At 48.0% G+C, this 16485-nt stretch overlaps 2 protein-coding genes across 2 annotated transcripts in view; one reads left to right on the forward strand and one right to left on the reverse strand.

The window, feature by feature from the left end:
• Window positions 1-16485, reverse strand: part of TKFC (triokinase and FMN cyclase) — a 742129-nt gene that overhangs the window by 82921 nt on the left and 642723 nt on the right. The gene's annotated exons all lie outside the window — the stretch shown is intronic.
• The window catches only part of DDB1 (damage specific DNA binding protein 1), a 91649-nt gene that overhangs the window by 1687 nt on the left and 73477 nt on the right, over window positions 1-16485 (forward strand). Inside the window, exons 2-5 of the mRNA XM_075325272.1 lie at window positions 3700-3848; window positions 6492-6608; window positions 6722-7058; window positions 14807-14904. Of these exons, the coding sequence (XP_075181387.1) occupies window positions 3700-3848; window positions 6492-6608; window positions 6722-7058; window positions 14807-14904 (701 nt within the window). The remainder of the gene's footprint in view (window positions 1-3699; window positions 3849-6491; window positions 6609-6721; window positions 7059-14806; window positions 14905-16485) is intronic.

The following is a 16485-nucleotide window of genomic DNA, read 5'->3' on the forward strand; positions in this document are numbered from 1 at the left end:
GACGAGATCACCTCTCCACTCGAGCTGGTTACAACAATGAACAGCAGTCAGGTGGAGACCCCGATGAGGACAACGAGCAGCAGATGAGGTTCCTTGGGACGGTTTCTAACAGTGTGTGTATACAGTGGAACCTTGGATTACGAGCATAATTGGTTCCGGGAGTGTGCTCTTAAACAAAGTTACTCTTAAGTCAAAGCGAATTTTCCCATAGGAAATAATTGACACGCAGACAATTCGTTCTACAACCCAAAATATTTACTGTATTTATACAAACTTATTACAGTAATACAAAATACTGTGCAGTAAAAGCATATAAAACAAATTAAACTGCATGTTAGCTTACAATAGAATTGTTGGTGTGCAGGAGGTACAGTATAGAGAGAAAACATGTATAAATATGAAAATTTGTATTCTTGTACACAAAAAAACACACCAGAAATCTATTCTCCCCAAAATAAGGGCAGAACTAAGCCAAAATGTGGGGTAGGAAATCTGCACAGTCAATTACATTACAGTACAAGCAAAGTGCTGCACTGGTTAGCAGAAAGAAAGTATAGTTATGTATCCACAAATGCAAATTGATAGACATACTATATAGTATATACTGTACAATGGTATACTGTATATAATACATACCGTATTTTTCGGACTATAAGACGCACCCTGATTTTAGAGGAGGGAAATGGGAAAATAAAATTTTAAGCAAAAAATGTGGTCATGACACACTTATGGGGCGAGGATCTGCTGCTGACACTTATGGGGTAATGTCCTGCTCACATACTCCCCGTCCTGCTCACATACTCCCCGTCCTGCTCACATACTCCCCGTCCTGCTCACATACTCCCCGTCCTGCTTATAACAAACCCCTATCCTGCTCATATACCCCCATCATCCTGGTGTATGGCAGCATCCTGTGGCACATAAAAAAAATAAACGTTCATACTCACTTTACCTCACCTCACTCCCTGCAGCACCGCTCCTCTTACCGTCTGTCAGCGGCAGCGCCGCTGAGTGGAGCCGTCCCCATTCCCCTGCAGCATCTCGATCTCCTGTCTGTCCCGTGTGGACACGTGCGCACAGCGATGACTTCATCGTTATGCGCGGCGCTAGTCTCCACGCAAGTCAGCTGACCAGAGGAGACGGGAGGACGAGCGATGCTGCAGGGGAAACGTGAGTAATGTGTACTTATTCACTGCACCGATGACGCAGCCGCGCGGGGCAGTGAATACAGCCACACATGATCACTCCAGGCTGCAGTTGCCAGGGGTGATCATGCGGGCCGGCTGTTTATCCCCCGCCCACCTGTCAGTGCCAGCTTCAGTGCTGAGAGATGATGGGCGCCGGCGGGCTGATGGGCGTGCATATTAAATGAGCGGGTCCACGTGGTCACGGCAGGCTGCTGCATCCTGCTCGTGCCCCCGATGACCCGCTCCACCACAGCACCCTCATTCCCCGCAGCCCTGTATTCAGACCAAAAGACGCACCCCCCACTTTCCCCCAACATTTGGGGGGGAAAAAAGTGCGTCTTATGGTCCGAAAAATACGGTATGTACAGAAAGATACCTCCAGAGCGGGTCAGAACGCGGTGAAAGGAAAGAAGTGTGCACAGTGAGTATTTGCTCTTATTGCAAATCATTGCTCTTAAACCAAGTTACACATTTGAACAAAGTTTTGCTTGTCTTGCAAATCGCTCTCAAACCAAGTTACTCTTAATCCAAGGTTCTACTGTACATTATTTGGGGAAGCAAACAGTTGCTTGCAGCAGGTGGCCGGTCTCAGACGATCTTGGAAGTGAAGAAGCTGAATGTGGAGGTCCTAGGCTGGTGTGGATACAACGATTAGGCCGGTTGGATGTTTGGCCAAATTTTCTGATCCACCTTTTTGAGACGCAAATGGTAGAGAAATGAACTTGCAATTCACGGGCAACAGCTCTGGTGGACATTCCTGCAGTCAGTGTGCCAATTACACGCTCCCTCAACACTTGTAACATCTGTGGCATTGTGCTGTGTGATAAAACTGCACATTTTAGGGTGGCCTTTTGTTGTGGCCAGCCAAAGGTGCACATATGCAAAAATCATGCTGTCCAATCAGCATCTTGATATGTCACACCTGGGAGGTGGACGGATTACTTTGTCAAAGGAGAAGTCTTAACACAGATTTAGACAAATTCATGAACAATATTGGAGAGAAAAATTATTTTTATGTGCATAGAAAGCATCTGAAATTTGAGTTCAGCTCATGACAAAATGGGATCAAAAAGTGTTACAAATATAATTTTGCTTATTGTGTGTCTAATATATAATATAATATATATATATATATATATATATATATATATAAGTATTGCAAATTTATAGAAGGATTTAAATAGTAAGCAGGCAAAAATACCAAACACTAGATAAAAAAGGTGCAAATAAATAATGGATCAGGTCTTGTGCATCTCCGCTGCCTATATCAGGTATGATCCCTGTTGGCTTCTCCCAGCCAAGCCTCAGGTGACTGACAGGGCCTTTTGTGTACATTGAAGAGATCTGTCAGTCATCAGGGGAGGGGAGGGGTGAGACAGGAAGGCTATTGACTGCGTTGGACTTGTCACATAATAAAACATACCTGGCTACCATTGTGCAACGAGTGCTGGATTCATGTTATATATGAATTGGGGAGCAAGAATCTGATGTCAGGTTCCCTTTAGGCCTCCAACACACATCCGTTAAAAACACGCACGTGCCGCGAGACACATATTTTCCCTGCGTGTTGCTTGTGGTAAGTAAGTGTCTCAGATACGTGTGGGCCACGTGTGTTCTCAGTGTGCTATCCGCGACAGCACACGGAGAACCAGTAATTTGCATACTCACATGGTCCGCGCTGCTTTCCAGGGTTCTGATTTTCGGCTCCAGCCCTGCTGACGCTGCTTAAGCCTTAAAGCTGCAATTTTGATGCAAAAAAAACAAACAAACCTGATGATGGGCTGTTAACAAAAAAAGTTGTGGTAACACCTTTGTGTGATTATACCAATATACAGTATATACAATGACTCTGGGGGAGATGAGGTTGTACACAGCAGGTGGCAGTATTCAGGTGATTAAAGAGGAACGCATAGGATTCTTCATGAGTTGAAGAAAGGTTAAATCACTCCAGGAATGAAGCTGTGCTGACACTAAAGAGTTAGTGAGGGTGACACATCCTGCACACGGAGATCCAGCATGTATTACTGGGAGGAACGCATCCACATGGCAAAAGCATGAACCTAGGAGCAGGCTGCAAACTGAAGTCACCACTGTCATGTACACTTTGTTTTTCCCATGTCAAAGGTGACCATAGTCCAGAGATATCCTATAGCAAAGGCCATAGACATTACATTTTTCCTAACTGATTGGCCTAAATTCTGATCTCTATTTTTGTGGACTGAGCAGCGGTCTCGCAACATCTTCCATCAGGAAAATGAAGGGTCTTACTAGCATTTAGGCCCCCCTGATAATTCCCCTGAGATCAGAGGTGTCTGCCAGACACGTATCCTCCTGTCACAAGTCTCATCACTTACACCATGAAGCCACCAACATTTCTTAGTTGGAGGTGTAAATTCCTCACCACAGGTTCCCTTTAATGGCTCATAGTAACCAGATTTGGGTTCTTTTAAATATAATTTTGTACAATTAGAACTGAAAAAAAAATCCTTTTTTTAATTTTTCTTTTTTCCAGGACACTTTACTTCTGAAGATGACTTGAATCTCCTGATAGCCAAGAACACCCGTCTGGAGATCTATGTTGTGACTCCGGAGGGGCTGCGCCCAGTAAAGGAGGTCGGGATGTACGGCAAGATCGCAGTAATGGAGCTCTTCAGACCCAAGGTGACTGCAATGATTGCAATCATTGCTGTTTGTTGGCTTCTAGCTAATGACTATGGATGTGTAAGGTGGATGTCTGGGCTACATATAACCCTAATGTCCATATCCTCCTCAACATTGCCACTAACTAGCATTATAGGAGCAATTCCACTACCTATATATACTTATTAGAGAGAGATGAATCCGTAACGAATCCTAAAGTACTATTCCGGTATTCATATTGAATAACAAACCTAATGCAAGTAAATGGGAACATAAATCCGAACACAAATAGTTACTATTCGCCCATTTCTAATACTTATATGTAGCACAAATCACGGACCCCTAAGAACACCAATGGGGCTAACTTATCTCTCGAGCCCGTCGCATTAATCTGCTGCTGACAAGCACTGTGCACGCACGGCACATGCCAATTGAGGGAGTCTGTCACCAAGTTTTTGCCACTTAATCTGAGAGTAGCATAAATTAGGGGCAGAGATTCTGATTCTAGCGATATGTCACTTACTGGGCTGCGTAGTGTAGTTTCGATAATCTACTGCTGATTAGGGAAGAGCAAAGTACCGTAATGCGCAGGTGCGAGAAAAGGTCAAAGACCACCTGCATGCGCCATACAGTACTCTGATCTTCCCTCACCCAGGCACATCAAAGTGCGCATGAGCAGGAGTGCAATGGAGGCCTCTGTGTGAATGACACAGGACGCGTTATACACACAGCGCTGGGCAGAAGGATGATGATCATGCAAAGAGAAGAGGTGCCGGACTCGAGACCAGTGACAGACATCGGACCAAATGCGCCCCCTAAGTGAGTATTATATTGCTGTTTTTTACATTTATACAGAGTGGCCTGGGTTCTTGTATACAGGATTCTGGAATACTGTATATAAGAGATAACTGATGGTGGCCGCAGCTTATAAGGGAAAAACCTTTTAATGTTTCTATACTAGGGGTAAACAGCTTTTTTGGGGTCTGAGGGCCAGATTGAACCACAATAAAACATCTTAACCCCTTCAGCCCCCGGGCACTTTAGGTTTTTGCGTTTTTGTTTTTTGCTTCCCTTCTTCCGAGAGCCGTAACTTTTTTATTTTTCCGTCAATCTAACCATATGAGGGCTTGTTTTTTGCGGAACAAGTTGTACTTTTAAATGAAACCATAAATTTAACCATATAGTGTACTGGAAAACAGCAAAAAAAATCCAAGTGTGGAAAAACTGCAAAAAAAAGTGTGATGGCACAATAGTTTTTGGGATGTTTTATTCACAATGTTCACTATATGGTAAAACTGATGTGTGGGTATGATGCCTGAGGTCGGTGCGAGTTTGTAGACACCAAACATGTATAGGTTTACTTGTATCTAAGGCGTTAAAAAAAATTCACAAGTCTGTCCAATAAAAGTGGCGTACGTTTTGTAGCATTCTCATTTTTCGGATCTATGGCTCAGTGACGACTTATTTTTTGCGCCCTCGAGCTGACCTTTTTAATGGTACCATTTTTGCGCAGATGCTACGTTTTGATCGCCTGTTATTGCATTTTGCGTAAAACTTGCGGCAACCAAAAAACGTAATTTTGGTGTTTGGAAATTTTTTCCCACTACGCCGTTTACCAATCAGATTAATTGATTTTATATTTTGATCGGGCATTTCTGAATGTGGCGATAGCAAATATGTGTATATTTATTTTTTTTTTTTTAACCCTTTAATTTTCAATGGGGTGAAAGGGGGGTGATTTGACCTTCTTCTTTTTTTTTTTTTTTTTTTTTTTGTTTATTTTACTAGTCCCCCTAGGGGGCTATAGCGATCAGCAATCCAATCGCTCTGCCCTATCTACTGATCACAGCTACACAGCTGTAAATGGCAGATATGGTCACTTCCTGATTCATTCGGCTCCGGGCGGAGTGAAACTGAAAGTGACTCTTGATTGCTACAGGCGTCATCACAAGACCCTGTGCTACCATGGCAACCACGAAAAGTCATGTGATCATGCATGTGACTTCCGGTGGGGGCGGCGGTAAGTGAAAATCATGGCTGCGCGCATATACATCTCGCTGCCAGACTTTGGCAGCAAGATGTAAGGGGTTAAATGTTGCGAATGGAAGTGATTCCACTCATAACAATGAGGCACACGTCAGCTGTTGAAAACAGTTGATATGTGTGCAGATTGCTGCATCCTGCCTGTGGCAGGGGGCGGGGCTTAATGCCACATGCTCCATGATGGATAGATGCGTCATGGGTCGTGAAGGGGTTAAATATCTAATCAGTGATGACTCCATCTTTAGGACACTCTCCTATCAAAGGTGGATCTATTTGTGAGACTCTAGTTTCCCTTCTCTTGTAAACTACTCTGATTATGGCAGAACTCATACACGGCCGCTTCTTTACTCCATCCGCTCCTCACCTAGATGATGACGTGGCCGCATTACTAGTCACCTATTACTACGGTGCTATCTGACACGCCTCTACTCCCCAACATGGAAAATACAGCCCCCAGACTGTCCGGCCACTCTGTGAGCAGATAGTTCAGGACCACACAGAAAGGCATGGGGGGCGGCATATGGCCCCTGCCACAGGTCACACACCCCTGCTTTACACTGGCTATCAATATAACCTCATGTAGATGAATGGTGAGTGATGCATGTCTCTTCTTCCGTCCAGGGTGAGAGTAAAGACCTGCTTTTTGTACTGACTGCTAAATACAATGCCTGCATCTTGGAATATAAGCAGACCGGAGACAGCATTGATATCATCACCCGCGCACATGGCAATGTACAGGTACAGGCAATGATTGCAGCCAACCATCTCTTCCAACTCTTATTTAATTAAAATGGTATTTTAAGACATTTTTGCTGACTTTATTTCAAAATTCGTCTTTCCCACATCACCAGGATCGCATTGGACGACCTTCTGAAACTGGGATCATCGGAATTATTGATCCAGACTGCCGCATGATCGGATTGCGCCTTTACGATGGTTTATTTAAAGTAATCCCCCTTGAGAGAGACAATAAGGAGCTGAAAGCTTTCAACATCCGATTGGAGGAGCTGCATGTCATCGATGTCAAGTTCTTGTACAGCTGTCAAGCCCCCACTATTTGTTTTGTGTATCAAGATCCCCAGGGCCGGCATGTAAAGACTTATGAGGTCTCCCTCAGGGAAAAAGAGTTTAGCAAAGGTCCTTGGAAGCAGGAGAATGTGGAGGCCGAGGCGTCTATGGTGATAGCAGGTACCTGTACAAGTGTATTATGAGGGGGAGTAGGGGGTGTACATCTGTTACAGCATAAATCACTGTGTGTCTGTCACATGCGATTTCCCCCCCCCCCCCAAATTTCCTTTTTTTTTACTTCTCACCCTGTGTGTTATAATTGAAATTGGTTGTTCCTTTTCCCCTGAACATGGGACAAAGCTTTGCTTTTAGGGTTTACTCATGTACAGCAATACCATTGTAGAAATGTCTGCGACTGTAAATCTGCTCCATGCATCTGGTATTAACTGCAAGCTGCTCATTGACTTCTACATTTATATTTACATTGTGTGTGTGTGTGTGTGTGTGTATATGTATGTATATATATATATGTATATATAGGTGTGTATATAGGTGTGTATATAGGTGTGTGTATATATATATATGTATGTATGTGTATAGTATGTATGAAAAGTGAGTACACCCCCCACATTCTTGTAAATAAATAATTTTAGTTATTTCTCTTCATGGGACAACACTCAAGACCTGACACTTTGATGCAATATAAAGTAGTCAGTGTTCAGCTTGTAGCACTTTGTAAATGTAGCGTGCCCTCCACACACAGCCATTAACCTCTTAACAACACTGGACGTACTAGGTACTTTCTAGATCAGGGGTCTCATACTCTGTTGGCTGTATGGGCTGCATATAGAAAAAAAATAACTGGGGGGGAGGCGCATTGATTGCAGGAGCAAGTGATATTTTTATTGGTACCATATTTATTTCTTCATCGTTCCTTATGGGAGACCCAGACCATGGGTGTATAGCTTCTGCCTCCAGAGGACACACAAAGTACTACACTAAAAAGTGTAGCTCCTCCCTCCGGGCTATATACACCCCCTGGATAACCAAATCTAGCCAGTTCAATGCTTTGTGTTCAGGAGGCATACATCCACACATGCATTCTCATATGATTTTTGATTTTAAAGAGTTGGAAGAAAAGCGGGTCCAAGCTGGACTCCCGGCATGTCCCTTCTCACCCCACTATGTCGGCGGTGCTGTTAAGGTTGATTTCAAGGCTGGAGCCTTTCATGCCGCGCTCCTTCACCATCCCTCGGGCTCTGGCTTGAAGTGGGAGCCAGCACGGTTCTCACTGCTTTGCAGGAGACCGGTCTCCATCCGCAGCCCTTTCAGGACCCTGCCGGATGTAGCACTCATCCCTCAGGGACCTGGCCCTGCGTCTCATAAGCTAAGTATTGAGACGTTATTGAGGGGTCCCTTGTACATTTATTGTGGGGAGAGTGTGTTATTTAACTTTGCTGTGATTTCCGGCCGGTTCTCTGGATTTCACCTGAGAACCGCGCCGAGGGTGCCTGCTCGCCGGCCGCATGGTAAAATTTAGGCCCCGGCTTCGGCTGCGGCCTACTTTCGTTTTCACTGCCCCTGCATGTCAGTCAGGCAGAGGGACAGTGCGGCGCCGCCCACCGGCCGTTCAGCTCAGGGGAGGACACTCCTCTCTGAGGAGATGTTTCCCTCCCCTGGATATCTCCTTCGCCCTCCGGTTCCCACTCTTGGACTAGGCTCCGCCCCCCTCCTCCCTCCGGTGCCATTTTATCAGCGTTCTCACACTGATCGGCGCTGGCTGCTGCATCTCTGCAACCTGTCTGGGGGTCCGAGCTGTGGAATCCGGAGGGCACACAAAACGGTCTGGTAAGCCACAACCTCTGGTTGTGGACTTTATTATACACTCTCTGGGGATCATTCTGAAGGAGTGTGTTCTTTATTGCAGAACCTCCACCTCAGCAGCATGTCTCACACTAGGAGCAAGGCTGCAAGGCTGTACTCAATATGCACTGCATGTAAGCTCGTACTGCCTGAACCGAGCACATATCCACATTGTGATGCCTGCTCTAACATGGTGGTGCCTCAGCCTGGAGTCTCCCCAGTGGTCCCTCCGGCTGCTCCGGCCCCGTTGGCTGAACCCCTGGTTTGGGTAGAATCGTTTTCTAAGGCTATCTCCAAGTCCTTTGCCGACTCCATGGGAGAGTTGTCCCGGACTCTGCTGAGCATGCATCAGCCCCCTTCTCAGGGTGCCTCTGCTGCTTCGGCTCGCTCTGCAGAGCTCACAGAGGATTCTTCATCTGCTCCCAGACCCCGTCCTCCTAAAAGGAGACGCAGGGTCCCCTCTCCTTCCTCGTCCCGTGGCTCCGATTCACGAGCCGACTCGCAGGACGAGGAGGATGCCTTTACTGGGGGCTCGGACGCTACCTCCATGTGCCCCATTGATCTGACCGAGGGTGATGCGGATGTTAGTGATTTGATTGCGTCCAATAATTCTTTACTGGACCTCAATCCGCCAGTATCAGAGGAGCAACCCTCTCTGGCAGAAAAGTACCAGTTTACCTTGCCTAAGAGAACAAGGAGTGTGTTCTTTAACCACTCCAGTTTTCAAGCCACTGTGTCCAAGCCCAGAGCCTGTCCTGACAAACGCTTCCCAAAGCGTGGTTCTGATGACCGTTTTCCTTTTCCACCAGAGGTGGTCAAGGAGTGGGCTCACTCACCAAAAGTAGACCCTCCGGTGTCTAGACTCTCAGCCCGGACAGTTGTATCTGTAGCTGATGGCACCTCCCTTAAGGATCCCACTGACCGCCAGGTTGACCTCCTGGCCAAGTCTGTCTATGAGGCGGCAGGGGCCTCGTTCTCCCCGTCCTTTGCAGCAGTGTGGGCTCTCAAAGCCATCTCTGCTTCCCTAGAGGAGATGCATTCCCTCACTAGGGACTCTATGGCTGAGGGTATGTGCGCACGTTGCTTTTTACCTGCTTTTTAACTGCTTTTTTTGCTGCTTTTTCTTCTGCGCTGTTTAATGCCAAAATGGATGTGTTCTTCTATTCAAGCAAAGTCTATGGGTTTCTTGTTCACACTATGTTGTTCAAAATGCTGCCTTTTTGAGGCAGAACTTTGGTCAAAAACTCAGCTTTTCAAAGAAGCAACATGTCAATTGTTTTTGCCATTTGGGTTTTGCACTGCAAAGTTGAGTTTTTGACCAAAGTTCTGCCACAAAAAGGCAGCATTTTGAACAACATAGTGTGAACAAGAAACCCAAATTCCCATAGACTTTGCTTGAATAGAAGAACACATCCATTTTGGCATTAAACAGCGCAGAAGAAAAAGCAGCAAAAAAGCAGGTAAAAAGCAGGTAAAAAGCAACGTGCGCACATACCCTAAATTGGTTGCCCTACCTTCCCAGGCTTCAGCCTTTTCAGCCTACGCCATGTCTGCCATGCTGGAGGCTTCTCACCGCACTGCGGTGGCCTCCGCTAATTCCCTCGCTATCCGCAGGATTTTGTGGCTGCGAGAGTGGAAGGCAGATGCTTCTTCAAAGAAGTACCTTGCTGGGCTCCCATTTGCCGGGTCCAGGCTGTTAGGTGAACAACTGGATGACATTATTAAGGAGGCTACTGGCGGGAAGAGTACTTCCTTGCCACAGACTAAACCCAGGAAACCTGTCCAGGGCAGGAACCAGTCGAGGTTTCGTTCCTCTAACTGGGAGGCCTCTAAGCCCTCGGCCTCGTCCACTAACTCAGCCAAGGACCAGAAGCCCACCTGGCGCAAGAAGCCGCGTCCACAAAGGTCCGCAGGAGCTGCTGCCACCAAGGCAGCCTCCTCTTGACTATCTGGCCGCGCCAGCAACGTCCTTGGTCGGTGGCAGGCTCTCCCACTTTGGCGACGTGTGGTTTCAACACGTCTCCGATCAGTGGGTGCGGGATATCATCTCCCACGGCTACAGGATAGAGTTCTCTTCCAGCCCGCCAAACAGATTTTTTCTGTCAACTCCCCCCTGCTCCAAGGCCGCCGCCTTCTCTCAGGCCGTGGCATCCTTACAGGCCAACGGAGTAATTGTACCGGTTCCCGCCAGGGAACGGTTCAGAGGTTTTTACTCAAATCTCTTCCTAGTCCCCAAAAAGGACTGTTCCTTCCGGCCCATCCTGGATATCAAGCTTCTCAACAAGCATGTTCAGGTGCGGCATTTTCGCATGGAGTCTCTGCGATCGGTCATTGCCTCAATGACCCAAGGAGATTTTTCTGGCATCCATCGACATCAGAGATGCCTATCTGCATTTGCCAATTGCAGTTTCACACCAGCGTTGGCTACGTTTTGCAATCGGAGAGGAACATTTCCAATTCGTGGCTCTCCCCTTCGGGTTAGCCACGGCCCCTCGAGTATTTACCAATCTGCACCTCCAGGGGTTGGCAGTGATTCCTTACCTGGACGACCTTCTTGTCAAGGCTTCATCCAGTGCAGTCTGTCAGCGGAGTGTCTCGCTCACTCTCGCCACTCTTGTTCAATTCGCCCAAGTCCACTCTGACCCCGACCCAAAAACGTACGTACCTAGGGATGCAATTCGAGACTCTGCCGGCACTTGTAAAGCTGCCCTTAGTCAAACAGCAGTCCCTACATCTGGCGGTGCGCTCTCTGTTGAGGTCCCGCCGTCATTCCATCAGGCACCTCATGCAGGTGCTGGGTCAGATGATGGCGTCAATGGAAGCGGTTCCCTTTGCCTAGTTCCGTCTGCGCCCTCTGCAGCTGGACATTCTCCGCTGTTGGGACAAGCGGACTTCTTCCTTGCACAAGTTGGTGGCTCTGTCGCCACAGACCAAGAGCTCTCTTCAGTGGTGGCTTCGGCCCCTCTCTCTGTCTTAGGGACGCTCCTTCCTCATCCCGTCCTGGGTGATTCTCACCACGGATGCCAGTCTATCCGGCTGGGGAGCAGTATTTCTCCACCACCGAGCACAGGGCACTTGGACTCCGTCCGAATCAGCCCTCTCGATCAATGTGCTGGAGATCAGAGCTGTGCTTCTAGCTCTCGTAGCCTTTCACCACCTGTTGGCGGGCAAGCACATTCGAGTCCAGTCAGACAACGCGACAGCAGTTGCCTACATCAATCACCAGGGCGGGACTCGCAGCCGCCTGGCAATGTTGGAGGTTCAACGCATCCTTCAGTGGACGGAGGACTCCAAGTCCACCATATCCGCAGTCCACATCCCAGGCGTAGAAAACTGGGAGGCAGATTATCTCAGCCGTCAAACAGTGGACAGCGGCGAGTGGGCTCTGCATCAGGCAGTGTTCCGGTCGATCTGCCGCAAGTGGGGCACTCCGGAAGTGGATCTAATGGCATCCCGGCACAACAACAAGGTCCCGGTTTATGTGGCCCGCTCCCACGATCCTCAGGCCTTTGCAGCGGACGCGCTGGTTCAGGATTGGTCCCAGTTCCGTCTGTCTTACGTGTTTCCCCCTCTAGCTCTTTTGCCCAGAGTCCTGCGCAAGATCAGAATGGAGGGCCGTCGGGTCATACTCATTGCTCCAGACTGGCCCAGGCGAGCTTGGTACCCAGACCTGCTCCGTCTGTCCGTAGAGGTGCCGTGGCATCTCCCGGACCGCCCAGACCTTCTCTCACAAGGTCCGTTTTTCCGCCAGAATTCTGCGGCTCTCAGATTGACGGCGTGGCTCTTGAGTCCTGGATCCTGACGGCTTCCGGCATTCCTCCCGAAGTCATGTCCACTATGACTCAGGCTCGGAAGTCTTCCTCGGCCAAGATTTACCACAGGACTTGGAGAATTTTCCTGTCCTGGTGTCGTTCTTCCGGGCATGCCCCTTGGCCTTTTTCCTTGCCGACCATCCTGTCCTTTCTACAGTCCGGTCTGCAGCTAGGACTATCCCTCAATTCCCTTAAGGGACAGGTCTCGGCGCTGTCAGTGATGTTCCAGCGGCGTATCGCCCGACTGGCCCAGGTGCGCACCTTCATGCAGGGCGCATCTCACATCATTCCACCTTACCGGCGGCCTTTGGATCCCTGGGACCTTAATCTGGTCCTCACGGTCTTACAGAAACCCCCCTTTGAGCCTCTTAGGGAGGTTTCTTTGTTTTGACTTTCACAGAAGGTCGTTTTTCTGGTGGCCATAACTTCTCTCAGGAGAGTCTCTCATTTGGCTGCGCTCTCTTCGGAGTCACCTTTTTTGGTTTTTCACCAAGACAAGGTGGGTCTCCGTCTGACTCCGGACTTTCTACCTAAGGTGGTGTCTCCTTTCCACCTTAACCAGGACATTTCATTGCCTTCCTTTTGTCCGGCTCCTGTGCATCGCTTTGAGAAAGCGTTGCATACTTTAGATCTGGTGCGGGCGCTCCGGATCTGTGTGTCACGCACCGCTGTTCTTAGGCGGTGCACCTCTCTTTTTGTGCTGACCACAGGTCAGCGCAAGGGTCTCTCGGTTTCTAAACCGACCCTAGCACGTTGGATTAGGTCGGCCATATCCGATGCCTACCAGTGCACTCAGGTGCCTCCCCCGCCGGGGATCAAGGCGCATTCGACCAGAGCTGTCGGTGCCTCTTGGCCTTTCAGGCACCAGGCTACGGCTCAGCAGGTCTGTCAGGCTGCCACTTGGTCTAGTCTGCACACCTTTTCGAAGCACTACCAAGTGCATGCTCATGCTTCGGCAGATGCGAGCTTGGGCAGACGCATCCTTCAGCCGGCTGTCGCCCATTTGTGAAGTTAGGTTTTGCCTACTTCTCAGTTTTCTGTTTATTCCCACCCATGGACTGCTTTGAGACATCCCATGGTCTGGGTCTCCCATAAGGAACGATGAAGAAAAAGAGAATTTTGTTTACTTACCGTAAATTCTTTTTCTTATAGTTCCGACATGGGAGACCCAGCACCCTCCCTGTTGCCTGTTGGCAGTTTTCTTGTTCCGTGTGTTTTCACCGGCTGTTGTTGTAGACAGAGGTTCCGGTTGTTCCGGGTTTTGCTCTATCTCTACTTGTGGGTGGATATCCTCCTTCAGCTTTTGCACTAAACTGGCTAGATTTGGTTATCCAGGGGGTGTATATGCTCGGAGGGAGGAGCTACACTTTTTAGTGTAGTACTTTGTGTGTCCTCCGGAGGCAGAAGCTATACACCCATGGTCTGGGTCTCCCATGTCGGAACTATAAAAAAAAGAATTTACGGTAAGTAACAAAATTCTCTTTTTTACAATTAGCACCATATAGTAATTTTGGCCAATATCTTTTAGTAATGTCTTCCACTTTGTTCCCCTTCTGTAGAAATGTGCAAATCCTTGTCCCCTTTTACAAATGTGCCCCATGCAATGTTCCCATCCTATAGTAGTGTTCCCAACCTTGTCCCCTTTTACTAATGTGCCCATGCAGGTCCTCTCCTTGTAGTAATGTCCCTTATACTAATCCTCTTCTTGTTGCAATGTGCCATCCTGGTCTCCTGTTGTGCCATTACACACACACACACACACACACACACACACACACACACACACACACACACACACACACACACACACACACACACACACACACACACACACACACACACACACACACACACACACACACACACTCACACACTCACACACACTCACACTCACACTCACACTCTTCTCACATGTCCTAAAGATATAAGAAAGTATAGACAAAAATGTGATTGGGTATACTTACTTTGTGGTAAACTCTATATGTGCACTTGGCAGTCTCAGACATTTCTGCAACAAATCTGCCACATGTGATCGTACCCTTTAAAGTGTGAGCGCTACAGGACATATTGATTAACCACATATACACAATTCCTGCTGGAAGTAGGAGAAGTGACCACCCTGCGTGCCCCTGCGTCTCTCCACTCCCGTCGTCACATCGGGCAGATCCACCACACAAACATCATTGAGAATTACATTTACATTGTAACGTGGGACTCCCCTGTACCCTTATTTGCTGTATCTTTGTTCCTCAGTTCCGGAGCCTTTTGGAGGAGCCATTATAATTGGTCAAGAATCTATAACGTACCATAATGGTGAAAAATACTTGGCTATAGCTCCTCCAATTATTAAGGTGAGTGTTCACTTGTTAAAGAGAACCTGTGTCAGCAGGATTTAACACTATAAAGTAAGCACATGGCCGTATTGGCTCTGTGATGCTTGTTAAATGGCACCTGCAATGAAGGAATCTGATCTTTGATAGTTAAATAATCTTCCTGTAAAGTTTTCATAAAGACCTCATCTGTGCATCATGGTGGGTAGGGTCGTCGTCTTCTCCACCTGCCTCCTCTGTTTCTTCTACAGAGGTTCACTTATTCAATGATATGCCTTCTTTTTGAAATTTTGTGTCATCATTGCAGTGGACGGCGCATGCACAGTGTGATTCTATGGGAAGTCTGCAGGTCTTCAATAAAATGGCGCCGGATGCTCTGTTCTTCTTCTCCGCCTGTGTCCTGTGTTTCTTCGACAGGTCTAGTGATTATTCAGGGATCTGCCTCCTTTTTGATATTCTGAGTCACCATCATTATTGCAGTGGGCAGCGCGTGTGCAGTTTGATTCTGCAGGCAATAAAATGGCATCGGATGCGGCACAGCCGAGACTTCCGCTCATTGACCTTTTCACTAAGCTGAAATCTCGATCTGCGCATCTGGTGGTGCCATTTTATTGAAGACAGCCTGTAGAACAACACTGCGCATGGTTTTTAATAAAATGCCGCCATATGTGGCGCATGAGCAGATCGAGATTTTGGCTTAATGAAGAGGTAATGGAGCTGAAATCTCAGCTGCGTCATATTTGGTTCTGTTTTATTGCAGACCGTCCATAGTTAAACTGCGCATGTGTGCCTCCCCTGAATACATCAGGGTGCCACAGGGAACTGCATCCTTACCCAGGGTGCAGGGCCTAACCCTCATGGTTCCAGGTGCCCAAGAAACCGGTGTCACTCCCATTTGTACCACAAAACCCAATCACCTCACATCAGTGACACATCAGGGGGGTTGGACTAACTGGAAATGGGCCAGCCACTTGAGGGGAACAGAGCAGACTGAAAGAGGGAGACAGAGAGTGAGGGTTGAGAAGTAGGCTCCAAAAAGAGAGGAGCGGGGAGAGTGAGCTTCTGGGGAGCTAGGGACACTGGTTGGGTCGCAAGCGGTGATTCGGGTCCAGAAGAGTCAGGGGACCGGTTGCAGGGACGTTAGACAGGGGTGTGACGGACGTAGTCTTGGAGGACTGTCGGCACCAGAAGGGCCAAAAGAACTGACCGGTACCAAGCACGACCGGGTACAGGACCCTAGGTCAAGAGCCGACTCAACGTCCTGGCAATTCACCTGAAAGGGAGAGGATCTCCAAGGACTTCACTACAAGCTCAGAAGTTGAGGGCATCAGCACAACGAGGGGGACAGGGGCATATCCAGACACAGTAACCCACTAAAGTCCCACGTGCAAGCCCTCAAGAGCACAGCTGCACTACAAATAGTGAGCAGGGCCCCCCAACAGCTTCAAGCCACAGGGACCACCAACGGACCATAAATTGTACACGGAGGCAGGCTCCGGATCACTAAGTGACATCGGTGGGACCAGGTACTTGGATGGGCTCCCGGCATCGACAGCTGTACTCAGAGACTTTGGTTTACCTACAATGTGTGCGTCTCCTTTC

This window comes from Anomaloglossus baeobatrachus, chromosome 10, assembly GCF_048569485.1.
Source record: "Anomaloglossus baeobatrachus isolate aAnoBae1 chromosome 10, aAnoBae1.hap1, whole genome shotgun sequence".
NCBI classification, from domain to species: Eukaryota; Metazoa; Chordata; class Amphibia; order Anura; family Aromobatidae; genus Anomaloglossus; species Anomaloglossus baeobatrachus.